Source organism: Lithobates pipiens, unplaced genomic scaffold (assembly GCF_037356315.1).
Source record: "Lithobates pipiens isolate NorthernLeopardFrog02 unplaced genomic scaffold, aLitPip1_a1.2 Scaffold_16, whole genome shotgun sequence".
Classification (NCBI taxonomy): domain Eukaryota; kingdom Metazoa; phylum Chordata; class Amphibia; order Anura; family Ranidae; genus Lithobates; species Lithobates pipiens.
Window position 1 is genome coordinate 220,056,419 of NW_027507748.1, and position 26,254 is coordinate 220,082,672.

The window sequence follows — 26,254 nt, forward strand, 5'->3', positions numbered from 1 at the left end:
AGTAGAACATGCTGCCTTTTTTTCTGTATAGAAACAGTAACAGCATATACAGTATTTAACAAAAGTGAGTAGACCCCTCACAATTTTATAAAAATTTTATTATATCTTTTTATGTGACAACACCGAAGAAATTACACTTTGCTACAATATAAAGTAGTGAGTGCACATCTTGTATAACTGTAAATTTGCTGTCCCCTCAAAAGAACTTAACACAGCCATTAATGTCTAAACCATTGGCAACAAAAGTGAGAGTACACCCCTAAGTGAAAACGTCCTAATTGGGCCCAAAGTCTCAATATTTTGTGTGGCCACTATTATTTTCCAGCACTGCCAAACCCTCTCGGGCATGGAGTTCACTAGAGCTTCAAAGGTTCAAAGGCCACTGGAGTCCTCTTCCATTCCTCCATGATGACATCATGGAGCTGGTGGATGTTTGAGACCTTGTGCTTCTCCACCTTCCGTTTGAGTATGTCCCACAGATGCTCAATAGGTTTTAGGTCTCGCGACATGCCTGGCCATTTCATCACTTTCACGCTCAGCTTCTTTAGCAAGGCAGTGGCCATTTTGGAGGTGTGTTTGGGATCATTATGTTGGAATACTGTCCTGCGGCCGAGCCTCCAAAGGGAGGGGGATCATACTTGGCTTCAGTATGCCACAGTACAGGTTGACATTCATGGTTCCCTCAATGAGCTATAGCTCCCCAGTGCTGGCAGCACTCATGCAGCCCAAGACACACTTGTCTTTGTACTCCTCACCTGGTTGCCGCCACACGTGCTTGACACCATCTGAACCAAATAAGTTTATCTTGGTCTCATGAGACCACAGGACATGGTTCCAGTAATCCATGTCCTTAGTCTGTTGTCTTCAGGCTCTCTTGTGCATCATCTTTAGAAGAGACTTCCTTCTGGGACGACAGCCATGCAAAACAATTTTATGCAGTGTGCTGCGTATGGTCTGAGCACTGACAGGCTGACCCCCTCACCCCCTGCAGCAATGCTGGCAGCACTCACACGTCTAGTTCCCAAAGACAACCTCTGGATATGACGCTGAGCACATGCACTCAACTTCTGTGGTCGACCATGGTGAGGCATGTTCTGAGTGGAACTTGTCTTGTTAAACCGTTGTATGGTCTTAGCCACCTTGCTGCAGCTCAGTTTCAGGGTCTTGGCAATCTTCTTATAGTCTAGGCCATCTTTATATAGAGCAACAATTCTTTTTTTCCATATCCTCAGAGAGTGCTTTGCCATGAGGTGCCATGTTGAACTTCCAGTGACCAGTAAGAGTGAGAGCGATAACACCAAATTTAACACTCCTGCTCCCCATTCCCACCTGAGACCTTGTAACACTAACGAGTCAAATGACACCGGAGAGGGAAAAATTTGATTTTTATAACAGCTTACCTGTAAAATCCTTTTCTTGGAGTACATTGTGGGACACAGAGCCATAGTATTAACTTAATGGGTATATAGGCACCTTCAGGTGATGGACACTGGCATACCTAATACAGGAAGTTCAAGCCCTATATAACCCCTCCTCCTACCAGGAGTACCTCAGTTTTAATAGCAAAGCAATATACTTAAACCCCAAAAAGAAGGGAGGGACCTCTGTGTCCCATGATGTACTCCAAGAAAAGGATTTTACAGGTAAGCCGTTATAAAAATCCTATTTTATTTATTGTACATCATGGGACACAGAGCCATAGTATTAACTTAATGGGACGTCCCATAGCAATGCTATTTTTAGGGGAGGGAGACACAACCCGTAGGGTACTCCCAGACTTGAGCACCTATACTGCTGCCTGCAGCACACTGCGCCCAAAGGCGATATTCTCATACCTCCTTACATCCACTTGATAAAACTTGGTGAATGTATGTACTGAAGACCAAGTTCCGGCCTTACAGATCTGAGTCATGGAGGCCTGGTGACGCACTGCCTGTCCTTTCTTAGGGCCCTCAGGCAGAATAAATAAGACATCAGTCTTCCGAATCTGAGCAGTCATCTTTAAATAGACTTTGACTGCTCACCAGATCAAGACAATGTAGTGACTTTTCTTCCCTGGAACATGGTTTTGGAAAAACATCAGCAGGTTAATGTCTTGGTTCAGGTGTAAACCTGAGACCACTTTTGGTAAAAAAAAAAAAACCTGGACGAGGGTGCAACACCACTCTGTCCTCATGAATAATCAAATATGGCTCTTTACAAGAAAGAGCAGCCAATTCCGAAATCCTCCTTGCTGAGAATATAGCAACCAAAAATACCAACTTCCTTGTCAGAAGGACTAAGGGAAAATGTTGTATCGGTTCAAATGGCTGTTTTTGTAACACTAACAAAACTAAGTTTAAGTCCCAAGGGTTCAAAGGAGGTTTGACTGGCAGATTAAGCCGCATCACCCCTTGCATAAAACCCCGGACTAAAGAATGTGAAGCAAGCGGTCTTTGAAATAAGACCAATACAGCCGAGACTTGGCCTTTAATAGTACTGAAGGCCAATTTCATTTCTACCCTTATTTGTAGAAAGGCAAGAATTCTGCCTATGATATATCTCCGAGGGTGCCATCCCTTGGATTCACACCAGGAAACATAAGCCCTCCAGACTCTGCAATATATAGTTCTGGAATCTGGCTTCCTTGCATATAATCAGGGTAGAGATAACTGACCCCGAAAGCCCACGTTTCTTCAGAATGTGGGTTTCAATAGCCAAGCCATTCAATTTAGAGTTTGTAAGGTAGGATGGAATATCGGCCCCTGTGAAAGGGCCCATGGATCCTCCACTGGCATCTTTAAGATTTCTGCATACCATGACCTTCTGGGCCATGCTGGTGCTACCAGAATTACCAACTTTTTTCCAGCTTGATCCTGCAAAGAAGTTGTGGCAGCAACTGAATAAGGGGGAATGCATTGATCAGTGAGAACTGATCCCATGGGGTTACCAACACATCTGTTCCGCATGCGAGTGGATCCCTTTTCCTGGACACAAATTTGACTAACCATGTTAAATCTGGATACTAGAAGATCTATGTCCAGAGTCCCCCATGTTTGGCAAATGGCCCGAAAAACGTCAGGGTGAAGAGACCATTCCCCTGGGAATAACTGCTGGCGACTCAGGTAGTCCATCTGCCAATTTACTACTCCTGGAATGAAGACTGTCAATAGGCATGGAACATTCCTTTCTGCCCAAGTTACTCTGCGTAACTCTCGGTGCCCCCTTTTTTATTGATATAGGCCACAGCTGTGGCATTGTCAGATTGAATCCTGATAGGGCAATCCTGTAGCCTGAAAGTCCATGCCTTTAGAGCCAGAATCTCTAGGATGATGGGCAAGGCTTTCTTGGTTCTTGACCACTGCCCTTGGACAGTTACCTTCTCTAGTACTACTCCCCAGCCTGAAAGGCTGGCGTCTGTCGTTACCACCTTCCAGATAACTGGTCTGAAGAATTGTCCTTTAAGCAGATTCTGGGTTATTAACCACCAACTGAGGCTTTGCGACACCCTTGGGGACAGCCCCATTAGCAAGTCTAAAGCTTGAATTGATTTGTTCCAAGCAGACAGGATACTGTTTTGCAACAGTCTCAAATGGAATTGAGCATAGGGAACTGCTTTGATTGAAGCCACCATCTTTCCCAACAACCTCATGCAAAGGCGAATGGAGGGATCTCCTTTTGACCTGACCATCTGCACCAGCTCCCTTATGGAGTTGATCATTGCCAGAGGCAAGAAAACCTTTTTCTGTGTATTAGACCCAAGTATTCCAGCTTTTTTAGAGGTTTTAAGGAGGACTTCTCTAGGTTGAGAATCCAGTTTTTCAGGTAACCGGTTGTAATGCGTACACCTTGCTCCAAAACGAGCCACAACTGGTCTATTAGCTATAGATCGTCTTGGTATGCAAAGACTGTTATGCCCTGTGCCCTTAACCTGGCCAGAGGTGGGTCCAGTACTTTTGTGAACACCTGGGGTGCTGTAGCTCCCCCGAAGTGCAAGGCTACAAACTGAAAATGCCGCTGTTCTACTTCGAACCGCTGAAACCTTTGGTGAGCGGGAAATATAGGGACAGGCAGATATGCATCCCTGATGTCGATAGACGCCAGAAGTTCTCCTCCTTGTAGGATAGAAACTACTGACCTGATCAACTGCGAAAGGAGCGGATCTTTAGTTTTTTTTAGATCTAGAATGGGTCTGACATCTCCATTTGATTTTGGTACCATAAAGAGGTTTGAATAAAACCCCAAACCTTCCTCTTCTGTGGGGATTTGTATGATCACCCTCTGAATCAGTCTAGCGCCCGAAACAGAGATTGTCTTTTTCCTGGACCTTTGGAAATGTTTGACCTCAGAAAACGAGACGGTGGAAAGTCCTGAAATTACAGTTTGCCCTAGAGATACAGCGGAAATGATCCATCTGTCCTGAATTTCCTCTTGCCTCTGAGAACTGCAGAAGTCTTCCCCCCACCCTGGCAAAGGGGGGGGGGGGGGGCGCCTCTTCATAATGAGGCCTTAGAATTCTGTTTTGAAGGTTTCCGGCCCCAGGAGTTGTGCAGGAACCTCTTTAAGGGCCTGTCTAAATTGGTCCTTCAGGGATTGACAGATGCCTATTGCAGCAACTGCAGGCTGAGTAACGGCACCTACCAAAAAAATAAATAAATACATAAAAAAAAAAAAAAGAAAAAAAAAAAGGACTTTAAAAGCAATTCCAACCTTTTATCTGTTGGATCCTTAAGCATTTGTGCATTGTCTACTGGGCAGGTTAGACTTTTATTCACACTGGAAATTGCAGTGTCAACTGCTGGTACTTTCCATTTTTTGGTGAATTTCTACTCCATGGGATAGAGAACTGAGAATCTCTTAGGAGGGATACTTATCCAGGTTATTCCAATCAGCATAAATAAGCTTTTCTAGCAATGCATGGACAGGAAACATATGCAAAGGCTGTGAGGGTTTTAAAGAAACCCAAGGAAGAAATCAAACTCTCAGAGTCCGTTAGAGGTAGCATGAAAGTAGAACGAACCATCTCCGTAAGAGATTGTATCAGCAACTTCTCAGATTATGAGGCTGAAAACGGTTCATCTAATGTTGTTGCAGAGGACTCATCGATTTTTCTTTCCTCCTGATCGCCTGAGGGTAACACCTCATCCTGTACCCACTGTTCCCTTGATAAAAGGGTCTAAGGTGGGGGGGGGGGGGGATCTGACACGCCTCCTATCGTGTTGGATGGAGGATGCGATTAAAGCCTCTAATCTTCCTTCCAGGCCCCGCAGGGTGGAGGAAAAGACATCTTCAGTCAGAGGGGAGCGAGGGAGGCAGAGCCCATCACACAAGCAGGCAGAGGAAAAAACTGAAGCAAAACTCAGGACTTCCGCACCCCCTGCAGAGGGGAGGGGGGTATTACAAGGAGGGGGTTACAACCACTGCTGTTTCCCTAACCCCACTGGTCACTTCAGGAGGAGAAAAGTATTTGGCAGATTTACCTTGGGAGGAATCCCTGTGCAAGCTGCTGCAGCCACACACAGACTGACACTGAGCTGAAGTGAAGACAACAGATTAAAATATATGCATATACTCCCTCCAGTGGAGAATTAAGGCATGATAAAAAAAATTTCCCTAAAGAAGAAATCATAGGTGGACTTTTTGGTTCCCAAGTTTCTTCCCCTACCTTATCCCTGACGTAGGATTTGCGGATTTAACAGTCAAATCAACCTTCATCCTTCACGGCGGGCTGCTTTTAGCAAACCTTCAAGGACTGGGTCCCATTTTATCAGGGTTCCACTCCCTTGGAGCTGTAAAAGAACCCACCAGGAAAAGCTTTTAGGTAATGTAGCATGACCAAAGCCCTGGGTCCCAGGGTCCAGCCCTCAAAGAGGCGTTACAGGCAAAACCTTGTGCTTCATATACAAGGCCCGGGTACCATCCACTTTGGCCTCAATGGCACTTTGGATGGATCTGGTATATGGAAGCGATCTAAATCCTGCAAGGATCCCTCCTGGAGCTCCTCAGAGCACATCTTCACTCGTGACCAACATCTTAGACACTGGCGAAAAAACGGAGGTACGCCTGGTAGGAGGAGGGGTTATATAGGGAGTGAACTTCCTGTATTCGGTATACCAGTGTCCCTCTATATACCCATTAAGTTAAATACTATGGCTCTGTGTCCCATGATGTACGATAATGAAATGGCCAATTGGGCCCAATTTGGACAATTTCACTTAGGGGTGTACTCATTTTTGTTGCCAGTGGTTTAAACATTAATGGCTGTGTGTTGAGTTATTTTTGAGGGGACAGCACATTTACACTGCTATACAAGCTGTACCCTCACTACTTTACATTGTAGAAAAGTGTGATTTCTTCGGTGTTTTCACATGAAAAGATAAAATAAAATATTTACAAAAATGTGAGCGGTGTACTCGTGTTTGTGAGATACTGTAAATGCACCAGTACGCATGTAAACACACACATTGTCCTGTGGTTTCTCGAATGTGAAAATAAAACATGAAGAGGGAAAAGAAACGAACTGGAACGCACTGCAAATGCATCAAAAACATTTGTGAAATGCAAAAATGCATCCAGAACACAGACATTGAACCGGCCCTCAATGTGGCGGCTGCATTCGTTTTCTTATTTTATCTTTATTTTCATATGGTGATCTGGCCAGCAAGTATGTAATTTTTCAACTTCCTATGATAGACCAATCTGTACAGCAAAAGTGTCAGTTAAATGGTTTTAAACCTTTTTGGTTAAGCCCGTGGGAGGGTGAAATGCATCAGGGAACGTATTGCTGTAAAAAGAGGCTTAAAAAGTGTTAAATGTTGGACTTTGGCTTTGTTATCTAAGTCTATCTAAAATTGGCTAGTGCATCTTAACACTACTCTCCTCACAGACAGACAATGCTGCAGCTTAAAGTTCACCTGTTTTTCTAAATTCCAGATCCCCTATGTACCAATATAGCATTATTGTATTTCTTTTTCAAAAATAATAGGATTTTTATAACAGCTTGCCTGTAAAATCCTTTTCTTTTGGAGTACATCAGGGGACACAGAGCCATAGTAATTACTATGTGGGTTATAGTCCAGCTTCAGGTGCTGGACAATGGCACACCCTAAACAGGAAGTTGCCTCCCTATATAACCCCTCCCACTACTGGGTGTATCTCAGTTTTGTAGCAAAGCAATACACTTGTACACTAGAAAGATGGGCGGGACCTTTGTGTCTCGGGATGTACTCCAAAAGAAAGGGATTTTACAGGTAAGCCGTTATAAAAATCCTATTTTCGCTCATGGTACATCACGGGACACAGAGCCATTGTAATTACTATGTGTGATGTCCCTGAGCAATGCCAACTGGGGGGAGGGCGATACAACCAAAAGTAGGGCACCATGAGAACAGAGGATTTATACTGTTTGCAGTGAACTGCACCCAAAAGGAGACATCCTCATGTCTTTTTACATCCACCAGATAGAATCTGGTAAATGTATGGATTGAAGACCAAGTTGCGGCCTTGCAGAATGGAGCCATGGAGGCTTGGTGATGCACTGCCCACAAAGCATTAACAGTCCTAGAGGAGTGTGTTTTGATTTGAGAGGGTGGATATACCTCTTTAAACCATAAGCTTGAACGATTACTTGTCGAATCTATTTAGAATAGTAGATTTCAATGCTGCCTGTCCTCTTTTAGGACCTTCAGGCAACACAACCAAAACATCCATTTTACGAATCTGAGCAATCGCCTTTAAGTAGACTTTGACTGCTCTCACCACATCAAGAGACTGTAGTGATTTTTCTTCCAAAGAACAGGGTTCTGGAAAAATTAAGGTAGAACAAGATCCTGTTTTAGATAAAAACCTGATACTACTTTTGGAAAAAAATTAGGATGAGGACGCAATACTACCTTATCCTTGTGAATGATAAAAATAAGGCTCCTTACAAGAAAGAGCAGCCAATTCAGATACCCTTCTTGCAGCAGATATGGTTACCAGAAAAAAATAAATAAAAAATAGTTTCCTTGTTAAAATAAGACCAAGGGAATATGTCATATTGGGCCAAAAAAGGCTGTTTTGTAAGGCCAACAAAACTAAATTCAAGTCCCAAGGGTTCATGGGTTACCTAACCCGAGATTAAGCTGTGTTACCCCCTGAATAAGTTACGAACCAAAGAATGCAAAGCAAGTGGTCGTTGAAATAATACCGATAAGGCCAAGACCTGCCCTTAGAAAGCACTCAAGACCAGCTTTATTTCTCACCCCCTCTGCACAAAGTCAAGGACTCTACCTTTGACCTATTTCCTGGGGTGCAGGCTCCTGGTTTCACATTAGGAGACATATGTTTCCCAGACTTCATAATATATAAATGATGGAGGCCGGCTCCCTTGCATTAACCAAGATAGAAAACTACTGAACCTGACAGCCTGCGCTTCTTTGGAGTGTGGGTCTCAATAGCCAAACCATTAAATTTAGCATTTGTAAAGTAGGATGGAACTCTGGCCCTTGCAAGAGAAGGTCTGCCTGTGATGGTAGGGTCCATGGGGCCCCTACTGCCATCTTTACGATCTGTGCATACAAAGATTTCCTGGGCCCCGCAGGGGGGTCACAAGCACCAAAGACTTCCCTTCCTGCTTGATCCCACGAATAAGTCGTGGACACAGGCAGAATAGGAGTGAGAACTTTTTCCACGGGAATAGCAAGGCTAGCAATAGCATGCTAGCAGATCCTTTGTTCTTGACACAAAGTTGTTGATTTCTTTGTTGAATCCTGGATGCAAACAGATCTATGTCTGGGATCTCCCATCTTTGGGACAGGGTGATGTGGCCATAGGCTTTGGAGTCATGCACATTGGGAATTTGGCTTGAACCCCTTTGTTTCAAGCCGACAGGATAATATTTTGCAGCAGTCTTGATGAAACTGAGCATAAGGAACGGCCTCAAATGAAGCCACCATCTTTCCCAAGAACCTCATGCAAAGTTATATAGTGTATATATAGGAGAAATTTATCTTGCTTCGACCACCTAAATTAGTTCCTTAATGGCACTGATCTTTGCCTGGGGTACGAATATCCTTTTCAGGGTGTACCTATGATCAGGCCCAAGTATTTTAGCCTTCTTCATGGTTTTAAAGAAGATTTCTCCTAGGTTTAGAAGGGGAGCCAGAACCTTTGTACTCGAGGTGCAGTACCTAGATCGGAAACAGAGCTACACACTGAAAATTAAGATTTTCCAAAAGCAGATATCAATAGTGAGCGAGGAAATGGGCATATGGAGATATGCCTCTTTGAAGTCGATTGACGCCGGAAGTTCTCCTCCTTGTAGGATGGAGATAACCGATTGGATTGACTTCATGAAAAAAATAAAAAAATAAAAATAAAAGTGGTTATATTCAGGAATTGAATTTAGAATTTTGAGATCCAGAATGTTAATTTGGATATAACCAAACCCCAACCCTCTGCTCTTACATGGGGGCCACCATGAACACTTTTTGCCAAAAGATGCTTAAATGCTTTAGAGAAAGCCTTTTTACTCTGGATCCTTAGGAATGTTTGATCTGAGAAAATGAGGAGATGGAAACTCTTGGAACTCCAGTTTGTACCTTGGAGCTATTGAGGAAGTCCCCCATTCGTCTTGACACTTATTCTGCCAGATCCCTGAGAACTGCAGAAGAATTCTCACTATTGAGAAAGCAGGGCACCTCCTCATAAGGAGGCTTCAGTATCTTGTAGGCTTCCTCCCCCAAGACCTCTTTTGTCCCTGGGGTTAACCCTGAGGATTACCTTTTGAACCCGACGGCGGAAGCCATCGTGACTGCCTGGAGGCTGATGCTCCTGGCACAGAAGACAGAGCTTTGAAACAAAACTGCATTTACTCCTTCACTTAAATGGGAAAAGGGGTACTTTTTCACTAGAAATTCTTTGGATATATTATCCAAAACATTCCCAGATAGCACTACAAAAAGGAAGACTAGCCAGGGGCTTCTTGCATGACGCTTAGCGAAGGGCGCAAGGTCTAAAAGGACAGAATCTGTCATAGCAATTGTTGCAAACATAAAAGCTGCCTCCTGGGCCTGCTGAGCAGGATGACCTTGAACACCTGTTTAAACTGGTCCCTCAATGTTAACTAAATTACTGTCAGTGCAAATTTTCTGCCAGGAAAAAAAAAAATTGACAACCCAGAAGAGGAGTCATCAGCCTCACCACGGTCCCCTGAGGGAACTAGTCTTCTCCTGCCCCTAGTTCCTCAGTTTGAGGGTCCTAGGAAAATGGAAAGAACCTGACGCATCTACACCACACTGGGATGCGATTAAAGTCGCTAAACTTCCCCCCCCCCCATCTACCATGGCTGAGGTAAAATAGATCTTTAGTAAAATGAACAGGGGCTGCAGTGTTGAAAACAGTTGCAAACATTTCATGGCCCCAATCTCACTCTGACCAGCCACCCCTTCTCAGGGGAGGATGCAATTTGTAGAGTAGGCTTTCCAGAGCTTGAGGGAGACCCTTTTAGCTCTTTTTTGAGGGTGTTTCAACCCCCCCTTCTGACCATGGTCTGATGCACAAAGCAGAGGTACTACCAGAAGAAATCGCATCAATTGCTTGAGCAATAGTCCAGCCCTGCCGCTGCTATTAATGCTCAGCCTGATGCAATAGTAAATGTGTCAAAAGGAATGCTTGTGTCACCAAACCTCTTTCATGCCTCTCTACGCTCGTGTCCCTCCGTCAGTCTGCCACAGTAATAATTGTGCTTTAAAAAACACATTCCGGCGCTGGATGTTGGAGAACGCCAACACAGCGCTAAGCTCCCCCCCCCCCGTCGCCCCCTACTCTTTAAAAAAAGAAAAAAAGAGAGAACTTTCCCGCGTGAGCGTGGGTCTCTGATCCTACAGGATCGTCATGTGAGGAGATAAAAATGGCGAGGAGGGAGCCTGGAAGCCGCCGAGTAGAGCGGCGTACTGATTGTGGGTTTTCTTTCCCCATTTTTCTCCTGACCCACTTCGTTAAGAGGGGGAGAATATAGCACAGGTGGGGTGTGTCTGGTGAGGAGGAACCCCCCCCCCCCAGACTTACCAGAGGTCTGCCTAGTAGCTGGAGAGAAAAAGAAACCTTCTGCTCCGGACATAGCGTGATCTCTTGAGGAAGCATGAGAAGGTATGTGCTCCATAAAGCACTGACAAGAATTACTAATTAACCACTTGACCACTGGGCTTTTAAACCCCCTTAATAACCAGACCAATTTGCAGCTTTCGGTTCTCTCACATTTTGAATGACAATTACTCAGTCATGCAACAATGTACCCATTTCAAATTTTTGTCCTTTTTTTTTCCACACAAATAGAGCTTTCTTTTGGTGGTATTTAATCACCGCTGGGGGTTTTTTTTGCGCTATAAAAGAAAAAAAAAGACCGGACATTCTGTAAAAAAAATGCATTTTGCTTTGTTTGCAAATTAGTAATTTTTCTTCATATATTTTGGACAAAATTTATACCACTACATATCTTTGGTAAAAAATAACCCAAATCAGTGTATATTATTTGGTCTTTGTGAAAGTTATAGCGTCTGCAATCTATGGTGCCAATCTCCGAAAATTGATCACACCTGAAGTACTGACGGCCTCTCTCTTTTCTTGAGACCCCAACAAGCCAGGAAAGTACAAATATCCCCCAAATGACCCTTTTTGGAAAGTAGACATTCCAAGGTATTTAGTAAGATGCATGGTGAGTTTTTTGAAGTTGTAATTTTTTCCCACAATTCTTTGCAAAACAAGAGATTTTCTTTTCTTTTTTTTTTACAAATTATACCCCAAAACACATTCTACTACTCCTGCGTATGGTGATACCACATACGTGACACTTTTACACAGTGTGGCCACATACAGAGGCCGAACCTGCAGGGAGCGCCATCAGGCATTCTTGGAGCATAAATTGCACACATAATTTCTTGACTACCTCTTACACTTTTGAAGGCCCTGGTGTACCAGGACAATGGAAAGGCCACAAAAATGACCCCATTTTGGAAAGAAAACAACCCAATGTATAATCTATGAGGCATATCAAGTCTTTTGAACATGTAATTTTTTTCTACAAGTTTTTGAAAAATGTGTAAAGAAAATTAAAACGCATTTTATTTTTACACAATGTTGTCCATTTACACAATATTTCTAACACATAACATGTACATGACAAAAATTTCACCCAAAAATGGATTCTCCTACTCCTCCTGAGTACGGTGATACCACATGTGAGACTTTTCCACAGCGTTGTCACATACAGAGGACCAACATGAAGGGAGAACCGTCAGGTGTTCTAGGGACATAAGTTTCAAATCTAATTTGACTATCTATTACACTTTTGTGAGGCACTGCAGTGGCATGGATGAGCATGAATGGGGATAGATGACCCGTGGATGGGGATGGCTGAGCATGATTGAGTGTGGCCGGGTACGGCTAATTACGGATGGGGGTGAATGGGATGGCTCAGCATGGATGGATGAGTATTGCTGCGGATGGATGGGTATGCAGAGTATACGGGTGCAATGAGGTCACGGAAGTTCTCAGGTGCGTGCCCCAGGGGGCGCGCGAGAGCGGAATTCTGGGAGGATGTCACTGTATGCCCTCCCAGAGTTAACAAACCGCCCTGTAGCTGTCATTCGGCTATGGGCCGGTTATTAAAGGGGTTGTAAAGGTTTGTTTTTTATTTTATAAATAGGTTCCTTTAAGCTAGTGCATTGTTGGTTCAATTACCTTTTCCTTCGATTTCCGTTCTAAATGTTTTTTTTCTGTCTAAATTTCTCACTTCCTGTTTCTCCTAAGTAAACTTCACACCATCATCTGAGCGGTGTTTAGTCATTCAGAACAGCTTACTAAACAGCTCACTGAGGAGGAACAGGAAGTGAGAAATTCAGACAAAGAAAATAAAGAAAAAAACATTTAGAAGGGAAATCGAAGAAAAAGGTAAGTGAACCAACAATGCACTAGCTTAAAGGAACCTATTTAGAAAATAAAAAACAAACCTTTACAACCCCTTTAAGTGGTTAAAGGAGACATTTCAGAAGAAAATTCAAAGATATCTTAGAAAACTCCACTTATCTTTCCCGCCGCAGGGCTTTCTGTGGTAAAACAGACCCAATATTTACCCTTCACGGTGGGTTCCGTTAACAAATCGTCAGGAGCCGGAGACCCTCGGGGAAACCCACAATCCTGGACCTGTAACAGCACCTCCCCCAGTAAAACTTTATGGCCTTAATACCAAAAAGTACTGGATCCCGGGGTCCAGCTATCTAAAAAGAGAACCGTTCACAGGCAAAACCTTGTTTCTCTTGGACACCAAGCTTGGGTACCATTCAATTCGGCCTAAAAGACACTCTGTATCCGGCTGCATAGCTAGCCCCAGCAAGGATTGCTCCAGTGGAGCTCAGCACAGCACATTTTCAATAGTGACCAACACCTTAGACACTGGTGAAAAAAAAACCTGATATTCCCAGTAGTGGGAGGGGTTATATAGGGAGGCAACTTCCTGTTTAGGGTGTGCCAGTGTCCAGCACCTGAAGGTGGACTATAGCCCACATAGTAATTACTATGGCTCTGTGTGCCGTGATGTACGATTAACCACTTAACCACCCCATAGCCGAATGACGGCTACAGGGTGGTTTCTTAACTCTGAGAGGCCGTCATATGACGTCCTCCCAGAATTCCGCCCTGGGGCACGCACTCGGGAGCATCCGTGACCGCCGGGTCCTGTGGAGACGTTTACCACATGACACGCAGTGCCCACATCGCTGCTCACCGAATTTAACCCCTCAATTCCCTGCCAATACTCTGCAATAGCAGCAAATACTCTGCAATACCCTGCCATAAATTGCCATACCCAGCCATACTCGGAGATACCCTGCAAAGCCCAGCCATAGACGTCCCCCTCCCGCCGCCCTCCGATGCTTCTACCGACACACCAATACGATCAAAGACAGAATCTTTTTTTTTTTATTTCAGGCTTCCCAGCCTAGAGGTGAGATGCAGGGTTTTATTGACCCCATATCTCACTGTAAATAGGACCTGTCATGCCATAATCCTATTACAAGGGATGTTTACATTCCTTGTAATAGGAATAAAAGTGATCCAAAAAATAATGTCAAACTAAAATAAAGTAAAATGAATAAAAAAACAAAACAAAATTTAAAGCGCCCCTGTCCCCATGTGCTCGCATGCAGAAGTGAACGCATACGCAAGTCCCGCCCACATATGAAAACGGTGTTCAAACCACACGTTGGGTATCGCTGCGAACGTTAGAGCGAGAGCAATAATTCTAGCCCTAGACCGCCTCTGTAACTCAAAACATGTAACCAGTAAAAAAATGTAAAGCGTCGCCTATGGGGACTTTTAAGTAGCGACGTTTGACGCTATTCCACGAGCGTGTGCAATTTTAAAGAGTGACATGTTAGGTATCCATTTACTCAGAATAACTTCATCTTTCACATTATGCAAAAATTGAGCTAACTTTACTGTTTTGTTTTTTTAAGCACAAAACCTTTTTTTTTCCAAAAAAACGCGTTCGAAAAATTGCTGCGCAAATACCGTGCGAGATAAAAAGTTGCAACGACCACCATTGTATTCTCTAGGGTGTTTCCCAAAAAAAACATATTTAATATTAATATATAATATTTTTGGGTTCTATGTAATTTTCTAGCAAATAAATGATAATTTTTACATGTAGGAGAGAAATGTCAGAATTGTCCTGGGTGCTCCAGAACGCCTGATGGTGCTTCCTGCATGTTGGGCCTCTGTATGTGGCCACGCTGTGTAAAAGTCTCACATATGTGGTATCATCATACTCGGGAGTAATAGAAGAATGTGTTTTGGGGTGTAATTTGTGGTATGCATATGCTGTGTGTGAGAAATAAACTGATAATGACAATTTCGTGAAAAAAAAGTAGAAAAAAAAAAAATCTTGATTTTGCAAAGAATTGTGGGAAAAAATGACAACTTCAAAAAACTCATCATGCCTCTTACTAAATACCTTGGAATGTCTTCTTTCCAAAAAGGGGTAATTTGGGGGGTATTTGTACTTTTATGGCATGTCAGGGTCTCAAGAATTGAAATAGGCCATCAGTACTTCAGGTGTGATCAATGATATTGGCACCATAGCTTGTGGACTCTAACTTTCACAAAGACCAAATAATATCCACCAATTTGTACTTATTTTTACCAAAAATATGTAGTGGTATAAATTTTGGCCAAAATATATGAAGAAAAAATTACTAATCTGCTAAATTTTATAACAGAAACGAAGAGAAAGAATTTTCAGTCTTTTTTCTTTTATAGCCCAAAAATTTAAAACCCAGCGGTGATTAAATACCACCAAAAGGAAGCTCTATTTGTGTGAAAAAAAGGACAAAAATTTCATATGGGTACAGTGTTGCATGACTGAGTAATTGTCATTCAAAATGTGAGAGCACCGAAAGCTGAAAATTGGTCTGGTTATTAAGGGTTTTTTAGTGCCCATTTGTGAAGTGGCGAAAGAAAAAACAATTTTCCATTAATTCTACACAGGCTTAACTTTAATCTTTAAACATCTATAAACACACTGCTCGATTACTTCTGCCTTACTTCCTGGACAGACTATAGGTCATGACACAGTGAGTTGACCAGCTGATCTCTTTAGCACACACCCTGCATCATCAACCATCAGCTGGTCAACTCCTTCCTGTGTCATGACCTAAAGTCTGACTAGGAAGTAAGGCAGAATTAATTGAGCAGTGTGTTTAAACATCCATAAAGAGTGAGATAAGTGTGTGTAGAATTCATGGAAAGCTTGCCAGAGTCCAATCACCTTAAAAAGGTACCCACCTACACCGATGGTATGTAAATATGTTGCTTGTGTCCTGTACTGTACTGTGATTGCCTGAATTACCAGACAAAAATAAAGAAAGAAAATAAATGTCTAAAAAAGAAAACGAATGCCATCATATTTAACCACTTCCATGCGGCAGTATGCCATGATGTACTGGGCTTTCAGACGAGATATCTGAATGCAGGGTGCAGCTGCACCCTTCATTCAGATCTTTTTTCTGCCAGCGATTCCCTGCACCGTAAAAACAATCATCGTAACAGTTCAGCCGCTTGTTTGTTTTTACAGGCAGAGAGAGGGGACAACTACTCAAATCCTCAGGCTGCTAGATTAGCTGCAGAGTTGCTGACAGCTGACAACCCCGGAGATAAGTAAAGCAGAAAAGGGGGGTGGGGAGGGTGTCCTGTATTAGTTGACCTTTACATTTTTCTGTAAACGTGCACCAAACTTTTAAGATGTTTGCTATGCTCCAAAAGGAGAATAAAAAAAGTACCACCATAAACATGGGTAGGAGAACGAGTAAAAGATACAAAAGGTATATAGAGACAAGAAAAAGAATGGGGGGGGGGGGGGGGGTTTGGTTCTGTCCTGGGAAAGCCACATGTGAGTTTACATTGTGGGCCCGGTTAAATAACCATTACTTGGGGTTTAAACATATACAAAGTCCAACTCCAAAAGGAAAGGCAGTACAATATGTGCATGCTCTGTCATTAACAAAAGCTGACTGAAGCTGAATTTTAGAAAAACAATTTGATACACTTACTTGTTCATATCTTTCAGATTATCTGCAGCAAATATAAATGGCTTGTACATCTGGTGAGCAAGCTGAAATTCACTGAAAACACACAAGAAAAGATGATATGTATATATGCTGGAAATTATCCTGCTTACTTGATCACATCCAATTCAGTTGGCTGCATGCACTTACTATTTCTTTTTGTGTTTTGATTCCATTGGGCTCTCCAAATAATATGAAGAAAGTTTTAACATTCCCAGAGCTTTCTCATCCTAAATTGCGATTGTGAGAAAGAAGGTCAAAAAGAGCAGCATGCTACTAAGAACATGTATACAAACATAAATAATAATAAAAAAAAAAACTGACTTAAATGAGTGTGTTAAGCGGAGGTTAAAGAAAACCTGTCATGAGAGAAATATGTAGGATGCCACTGCAGCAATGGCGTATAATCTATGGGCGTAACATGTGCACCGCACATGGGCCCCGATATGCACTGCACCTATGGTTGAGACATGTGTCAGGCGCTAGAGCTGTGCCCGTCACTATATACAGCGCACAGGGGGGACTGATCATTCAGTGGTTACACATACTATCCACTGCCATAAGTTCTGTACCCCTCTCCTTCACATACTACCCACTGTTATAAACTACGCACTCCCCTCCCTGCACATATTACCCACCGCCATACACTCAGTAACCCTCTCCTACACACATTATCCACCGCCATATACTCGGAACCCCTCTCCTACACATACTACCCACCTCCATACACTCTGCATTCCTTTCCCTACACAAACTACCCACTGCTATATACTCCAAACCCCTCTCCTGCACATACTACCCACCACCATACACTCTGAACCCCTCTCCTAAACATACTAGTCACGCCATACTCCTCTCCTGCAATACTACACACTTTTATGCACTTCGTACCCCAATCCTGCACATACTACCCACTGTCATACATGCCGCACTCCTCTCCCTGCACATACCACCCACGGACATACACTTCATACCCCTCTCCTGCATACATTGGCCACCTCCATACATGCCATACCCCTCTCCTGCACACAATACCCTCCATCAAACATTCCGCACTAGGGTCCACTTTTGATCTTGCACGCAGGCCCACTGATTTCATGATACACCCCTGTGCTGCAGATCTCTCCCTTTAGAATGCTGGTTTCCCAAAGATTGACTGTCGTAGTGTGGCGAAGCATCCTTCGTGTGTGTGTCCCTCATTTTGGTACATGATGTAAACGATCTAAGAATTTTTGTGATAGTTTACAAGCCTCTGGACAGACATACCTGAGGTCCATTGTACCAGTACAATTTATCTTTCTTTAGGACACAGTAGCAGTGTTTCCATTTCTGAGACATAAAACCAACATTTTCTTTCTTCTTCCACAACCAGCCATCACAATCTGGACTTCCCAAGTCCCGACAAGACACTCGCCTGCGGCTCAGCTTAGTTGCTAAGGCAGTGACATTAAGTATTAGAAAAAAAATAGATACTTCACAGGCATTTGATCTTGCTTTTAAAACAAGAAAAAAAAAGCCATGAGCAGAAAAGCTGCAGATGTAGGACCAAAATAAATCTTCTCTCGTTAATGCCACATGTTCCATATATATTCATTATTTATTAATTGCAGTCACAGTTTTAGCTAGGCAAGTGTTAAATATGTAAATAGCTTGTGTATAGTATAATGAAATATACAATAAACGCAAGAAAACTTATTTCAATTTTCTTTTTTTTTTGCATTTTTACACCTCCTATTAGAAACTGCAGTGAAAAAAAAAAAAAAAAAAAAAGATTTAGACAACGTAATAGTAATCTTAAAAAATGGAAAATCTTATGAAATGTATAAACTACATTAGATGACCTCTTTGAAAGATGATCAGGATTATCTAGGTTCCATGCTTCCTGAGTCATGGACTCATAAGTATGCAAATATACGTTTCAAGTTACTGACTCGGAAATCACCATAGTTTGAGACAGTCAGGAAACTAGCAGCTAATGTTTCAAACAAGATTGGCAATGGCAGTTCATACACAGTAATTTATGCATACGTCATATCTGGCAAATCCCCACAAAAGCTGAAAATCACTGTAATAGGCACCACTACTACAGTAATTCACTGCTAACGTTTGCATCTTATACCAAACAGTTGCCTTGCTGCTCAACAAAACACAGGAGGTCACTCACTCAGCGCAGGTGACACTCAGAAAACACTTTGCATTTTCTCAGTGAATACAAGAATTCTTCTTGCACAAAGTGAAGGGGTGGGTGAATAGGTGAACTCTTTGCATTTACTGAGAAAATGTGTAGCAGGTGACCTGTGCTCACCTAGCAGGACAGCTGGATCTGGAAACTAGCAGCAGTGCCTATTATAGTGATTTCCAGCTTCATCAGGGAATTGGCCTGATATGACCCAAGAATACTTAAATTGGTCCAAGCTGTACCAATGTAACTGTACATACACACGTGTATCTATCTATCTACATCTACATCTATACATCTACATCTACATCTATACATCTACATCTACATCTATACATCTACATCTACATCTATACATCTACATCTACATCCACACACACATATATATATATATATATATATATATATATATATATATATATATATATATATATATATATATATATATATATATAGATGTATAGATATATGTAGATGTGTATATATATATATATATATATATATATATATATATATATATCTATATCTATATCTATACATCTACATATATATATATATATATATATATACACATCTACATATATATATATATATATATATACACATCTACATATATATATCTATATATATATATATATATATATATATATATATATATATATATATATATATATATATATATATATATATATATATATATATATATATATATATATATATATATATATATATATATATATATATCTATACATCTACATCTACATCTACATATATATATATATATATATATATATATATATATATGTATGTAGATGTATAGATATATGTAGATGTATATATAGATATGTAGATATATAGATAGATATATATAGATATGTAGATATATAGATATATAGATATACATATCTATCTATATATCTACATATCTATATATATCTATCTATATATCTACATATCTATATATATCTATCTATATATCTACATATATCTATCTACATATATCTATATATCTACATATATCTACATATATCTATCTACATATATCTATCTATCTACATCTATCTACATACACACACACATATATATATTATATACATACATACATACATACATACATACACATACATATATATATATATATATATATATATATATATATATATATATATATCAGGCAGTGTACATTTTAAAAGCACTAATTTCTAAAGGACATAAAATCCAAATATAGTCAAGCACCTTTATCATCTCAAATAGTTGATCAGCAGGAGACAAAGTGGGATGTCAAATATCATTAGGTGTCTGTCAGGCATCTTGCAAATTATTTCTGTTTGCATTGTAAGATGCTGCATGTCACAGGAATTTAAAATGCTTCAGACTGTAGAAACCCATCAAAGCAAAACTGAAAATCATATTTACCTTTCTGATTTCGGGGAGATCGATCAGATGTCTGAAATACAGTGGTAAGCGAAAAAATAAAGATTTGAACACCATGTACAAAATAATTTAGGATGGGGCAAATTACATTACAATTCATACACACTGCAAGCATAATTATTATAACATAGTATCTGAAAAAAAGCCTATTGAATAACACAAAAGAAAAAAAAAACAAGAAAAAAACAAAAACAAAAATAGGAAGGAGGAACACCATGCTCTCAACAATAATGTGCAAATGCAATATTAGCAACATCTGTGATATTTACAGCGAAGTCTTGTAAAACAAACACAAATTTCTATTTAGGCTAGGTTCACATCTATGTGGTTGGCATGGCCCGCATTTGTGTTGAGACAGCAGCCCATTCACCTGAATAGGCTACTGTACTTGCGGAAAGAACAGGCAAAAAAGGTCACTTTAAACCAGAGCCACAGGGGGAATTGTGTGGCGTGTTTTGCACCATGCAATTTCTCACAAACGCACTGCGTGTTTAGATGCGTGGGGTGGCCATTAAGAATGAATGACAACCTTGTGCGTTTTGGCTGCAGGTGAGATTCCTACACCCACAACCACCTGCATAAGTGTGAACCAAGCCTAAACAGGTATATATAGTCTTTTGCATATTTTTGGTTTCTTTATCAAGTTCAGGGCTAAACAAAAAAATTTAATAAAGTTAAAAAACAAAACAAAAAAACAAACGCAGCATTTTTGAACTTGCCAAAAAAAAAATCTGTTTCTTGGCGTTCACCAAGTCAGTGGCATACCAACAGGGGTTTCAGGCAGGGGTGTTAAATATAATCATATACTCAAATTTATAAGGGGGGCGTGGCCTGAAGCTGCATGGAATAAGGAGTGCAAGGTGAGTGAGGGTGCTCCGGCTGAATCTCATCCTACAATCTGATCCTTTGGGACTTATTCATCCTACATTTCACCACAGTTTGTCGTTACAGAAAGCGCAGGGAAGATGTCTCCTCCAAAAATAGCCCTGGGCGCTATCGCTAAGCTCGACCAATATCGCAATGATGACCAAGACCTGCCGGGGGAAGATGGCGCCGCGCCCGGCTTGAGTGAGGAGATCCCGCCCTCCGGAGACACCGCTTGGATCCTTGACGCCGTCTCCCTCTGCCAGACAACCCTTACGGGGAAAATTGAGGAGGTTAAAATAGAAATCTTCCTCATCCACCAGGATATGCACAAACTGCGGGGGAGAGTGACCGAGGCGGAGCGCAGGATTGGGCAGGTGGAGAACGATATCCCCCCTGCTGCAAGTAACCACTGAGCGGCTTAAGTTAAGTTAAGTGTTGTCCTGAGCAAACATGACGATACAGAATACAGACTCTGCCGCTTTAACCTCAGGTTTGTGGGGGCTGCCGGAGAGGTCGGAGGGATCGGACCCCCCCACCCCCCAAACATTCCTTGAAAACCTACTAATCACCAACTTTGTCAGAGATGCTCTCTCCATCACGTTCGTGGTGGAGCGCGCTCACTGCTTGGCCTCCAGACCCCCACCATCCGCTGCCCCCCCCCACGCACATTCATCGCAAAGATGCTTAACTACCGCGACCAGGACACTGTTCTTCGCCTCACCCGTGAGAAGGGCAACATCCCGTTTGGCAACTCGCACATCGCAGTGTTCCGACTTTTCCACGGAGGTCCAGAAGAGGGCGCAATTCTCGGAGGTGAAGCGCCAACTTCGAAACTGCCACCATGATTACGCCATGCTTTTTCCAGCATGCCTCCGTGTCATCAGAGATGGCAAAGCTCATTTTTTCGAGGATCCCTCCACAGTCCTTACATGGTTGGAGGGGCAAGATGTGGCTGCCCCCACGCCATCTTAAATGCGCAGCTCCACCATCTTATGGATACCCCTCACCACGCTTTGATCCATTGACTCCGCTTGCTGATGTCCCCCTCTTGAACAGTGAGTACATCATGGTCTGTTTTTTCCCTTCTCCCCCTTGGTTGCCCTGTGGCTGACCTCGTAGCACTCGCTGGTGGCCCCTGCACCCCCCCCCCCCCCGGCTCTGGCTTGCAACCTCCCTGCTCTAGCACGGACTGAGGTACTCGATTTTATTTTTACTTTCTCCACAACAGAGCACCCCTTTCAGCCACTCTTGAACTACTTACCTGCTCCCCTTTGGCCACCCACATGCTGGAACTACCGCTGAACCCACGCACTTCTTAAACATTTGTTCGCTCCCCATGACGGCTGGGTGTACATCCGGGCTTCTTACTCACACGCCACCTTATGCTCCTTACTCTTTAACCCGGGAATGACCACTCAGTCAGCCGCCCACTCACGAACTGTTTCCCTGGCCAGCACTAACCCTCACTCCTGTGGAGGGCTGCTTCAAGGTTGTTCTGCCGTGCTGGTCCGGAGCTGGCATTGTTTTCTTAGTTTTTTCACTTTTTTGTTAAGATGTCTGACATGTGCCACAATGCAATGCTTGACCTGTTTTGTGTCAATGAGATTGTCTGCCAACCTGCCTCTGTGTGACCCCCCCACGGAATGGTCATTGGCGCTTTATCTTTTCCTCTGGCCCTCCCGCTGGGTTTTTCTGGGAGACTGACACTTGTATCTTTGAATTGGTGTATGATTTTTTTTCATGTGTCAAAGCTATTTTATGAGGAGAGGGACTCTGATTGCCCCCTCTTTGATTCGACTGTGCTGCCGCACCGCACAAATATGATGGCGACCCTCAAGCTAGTTACATGGAATGTGAGGGGTATTGGGGCTAAACCCAAAAGGCTCGCTGTTCTACACCAACTTAAGCAAATGCGGGCGGATATCTCCGTTCTTTTAGAGACTCATACTACTGGCCAAATGCAAATGTCGTTAAAGAAACCTTGGGTGGGATGGCTTTATCAGGCTCCCTACAAAAATAATTCTAGAGGTGTTGCCATCCTCATTGCTAAAACTGTCCAGTTTCAACTACAGGAGCTGAGGTCGGATCAACAGGGCAGATACCTCTTCCTTCATGCCATGGTAGGAGGTCCTTTTGCTGGCCTTCTACATTTCCCCCACCCTTCCAGTTTGCAGCTCTGAAGGAGGGAGTGGCCTTTATGATCCAGCACCCCACCAGTGCCTGTCATATGGATGGGAGATTTTAACATGGTTGTAGATCCTCACCTAGCCAGGTTTAGACCGCATGACACCCCGTCCCCTTCTCCCGCACCAACTAGATTTGGCAGGTTCCTCTGGGAATTCGCCTTGACCGACACATGGAGGACTAAGTACCCTACCAAACTGGCCTACTCCTGCTCCACCCCCTATCAGAATACAATGCCACGGATAGATATGATAATAGTGTCTCCCACCCTGGTCCCATGCCTCATTGATCTGGGACTCCGCGCCAGGGTCCTTTCGGATCATTCGCCATGTTGGGCACCCTCCGTCTGCCCACTCCTGTGTATGGAGGCTGAACCTGTTCTAGCTCATGGTCATCCCTGATCTGGGGGCCGTGCAGCGTGAGTGGGCATATTTCTTACATTTGATTCAACCTTGGTGGGGGCTGTGGGGGAGGCATTTAAGTTACACGCTCGTATGATCCTTTCCACACACAGATACAAGAGCTCTTCCAAAATCATTATACAACAAGCCGAAGAAAAGTTAGGCTCCCTCGAGCAGGTGTTTTTGGCTGACCCGACGGCCTCTAACTCTGCCCAATTATGTTTACAGTCCAGACTCACCGACCACCTACATTTTGAGCAGGCCAAGAAAGGAATCTTCTCTAGTAAACAGAAAACAGCATGGTGAGAGGGCAGGGAAGCTCCTGGCATACATGGCCCATTTAGATCACAGCCCCCATTGGTAGTTCAGCTCCTTGCCGATGATGGTACCACCCTTACAGACCCAACACAGGTAGCTCAGGAATTTAGGTGATTTTACTCGGACCTATACACCTCACAAGCTAGTTACCCTCAAAGCAAATTACAGTCACTCCTTCAAACTATAAACTTCCCATCCCTTACAGAGTCCCAAAGGGAAATTCTAGACTCTCCCATAACAGAGGAGTGTACCACCGAGGCGATAGCTCACCTACCTACATACAAAGCCCCGGGTTTGGATGGCCCCGCCGGAATTCTACTCCCAGTTCCAGGAGGTTCTCCTTCCCAGGTTACGAGCACTGTACTCCTATGTGTATGACTCAGGTGTGCTTCCGAGCACCATGAGTGAAGCCTTGATTGTTTTCATCCAAAAACCAGGAAAGGACCCCATATACCCCGAATCTTATCGTCCCATCTCCCTCCTACAATTAGATGTCAAAATATTGGTCAAAATCATTGCCCTCAGACCTAAAGTTATACTCAACCTCATACACACAGACCAAACGGGATTTATGCCCAATAAAAACACTGCATTTAACCTTAGGAGGCCGTTTATGAATCTCCAAGCTACTCATGACAACACTGGCTCCCAGGTAGTAGTCAGTCTTGACGCCGCTAAGGCGTTTGATTCAGTGGAGTGGGGCTACCTGTGGGTATGTCTCCGCAGATTTGGTTTCGGCCCTCAGGCTCCCACTGCCCGGATTCAGGTAAAATGGAAAGACCTCTGACCCGTTCTCATTGTCCCGTGGGACCAGTCAGGGCCGCCCCATCTCCCCTATGTTGTACACCCTGGCAGTTGAACCCTTGGCTATTGCCATAAGGACAAAACGGGACATTCGGGGCCTCCGCGTTGGGCAGGTGACAGAAGTTTATATGCGGACGACATGCTCCTCTATTTGAATGCGGGATCATCACTGTCTGCGGCCTTGCACCTGATCCAACGCTTTGGCACCTTCTTGGGACTCCAGATTAACTGGTCCAAATCGCAAATTCTCCCTATAGATATCTCTGTCCCCACTGCAGAGCAGGCAGCTCTCCCTTTAGTGAGAACTAATCACATTAAATATCTGGGCGTGCAGTGCTCTCGTTTCCTTACAGATTATAGGAAAAAGAAAAGAAGAAAAAACTGCGCTACGGAATGGAAACAATACTGGTCGGAAGCTGCAATTCAAATGTACACCAAAAATACACAAATAAACAGAAGAGAAAAAAGATAACTGCGCTAACCTCAAATTCCCAAAGTGAATGGGATATGTGTACGTGCTGAACCCACGATATAAACCTTAGTATCTTATATCTCTAAAACCACCTCAAAGAATAGTGCATACAATTATATATACAAAAATGTAAAATTAATACAAAATAAAAACACAATTGCGTGTCAATAATGTGAACCACCCAAAACCAACACAGATTGTATAAATCTATATGTATATACCCCTAAAAATAAAAACATACCGCAAAACTGAAAAAGTGCATGAAATAAATTACCAAAGAAATTTGTCAACTCTATATAATGTCCATATGATTATATGACAATTTATTGCTGTAAAGTGTCCATATGATAAACAAACACCAGTGAAAAATTCTTCATATGATTAGCGGAATTGGAAGTGCACAAATTAGAAATCTTCTCCAGGAGTATAATGTGCTTTTCCCCATCACCAAATAAATGAATTGGCTCCTTACCAGATCCAAGCGACCACCGTTAGAGGGTCAACACAGGCAAATACAATCAAATGGATATCCGGGTAGCTGTTCCCCCTCAGGCGATCCCAGATCTTTCACACAATGGGGCTATGGCTGTTACTCCACATGTCACTCCCAACTCAACGTGGTATCACATAGGGAAAAACATAGGCTCCAGATAGTGTAAAACCAATGATTTTAATTTGCAAATAACGAACGTATACACTTGCATAAGAAAATTTAAAAGCAGGCTCAAAACAGAAGCGTGCGCCGGCCGGACCCACGCCAACGAAGAAACCAACCCGTCCTTCCTGGTCTGTAACGAACGAACACGACTGGGGTGACGTCGACACGTTCGCACCGCCCTACGCGTTTCGTAATAACTTACGTCGTCCAGGGCCCAGATATTTAATGTGATTAGTTCTCACTAAAGGGAGTGTTGGTTTTGGGTGGTTCACATTATTGACACGCAATTGTGTTTTATTTTGTATTAATTTTACATTTTTGTATATATAATTGTATGCACTATTCTTTGAGGTGGTTTTA

The 26,254-nt window shown here is 42.7% G+C and overlaps 1 protein-coding gene across 3 annotated transcripts in view; it reads right to left on the bottom strand.

The window, feature by feature from the left end:
* Positions 1-26,254, bottom strand: part of CNKSR1 (connector enhancer of kinase suppressor of Ras 1) — a 166,799-nt gene that overhangs the window by 36,852 nt on the left and 103,693 nt on the right. For all 3 annotated transcript variants that reach the window (XM_077481065.1, XM_077481064.1, XM_077481066.1), the window contains 4 exons: positions 20,173-20,203; positions 17,844-18,010; positions 16,728-16,807; positions 16,563-16,634 (listed from right to left, as the gene is read on the bottom strand). In XM_077481065.1, the coding sequence (XP_077337191.1) occupies positions 16,563-16,634; positions 16,728-16,807; positions 17,844-18,010; positions 20,173-20,203 (350 nt within the window). The remainder of the gene's footprint in view (positions 1-16,562; positions 16,635-16,727; positions 16,808-17,843; positions 18,011-20,172; positions 20,204-26,254) is intronic.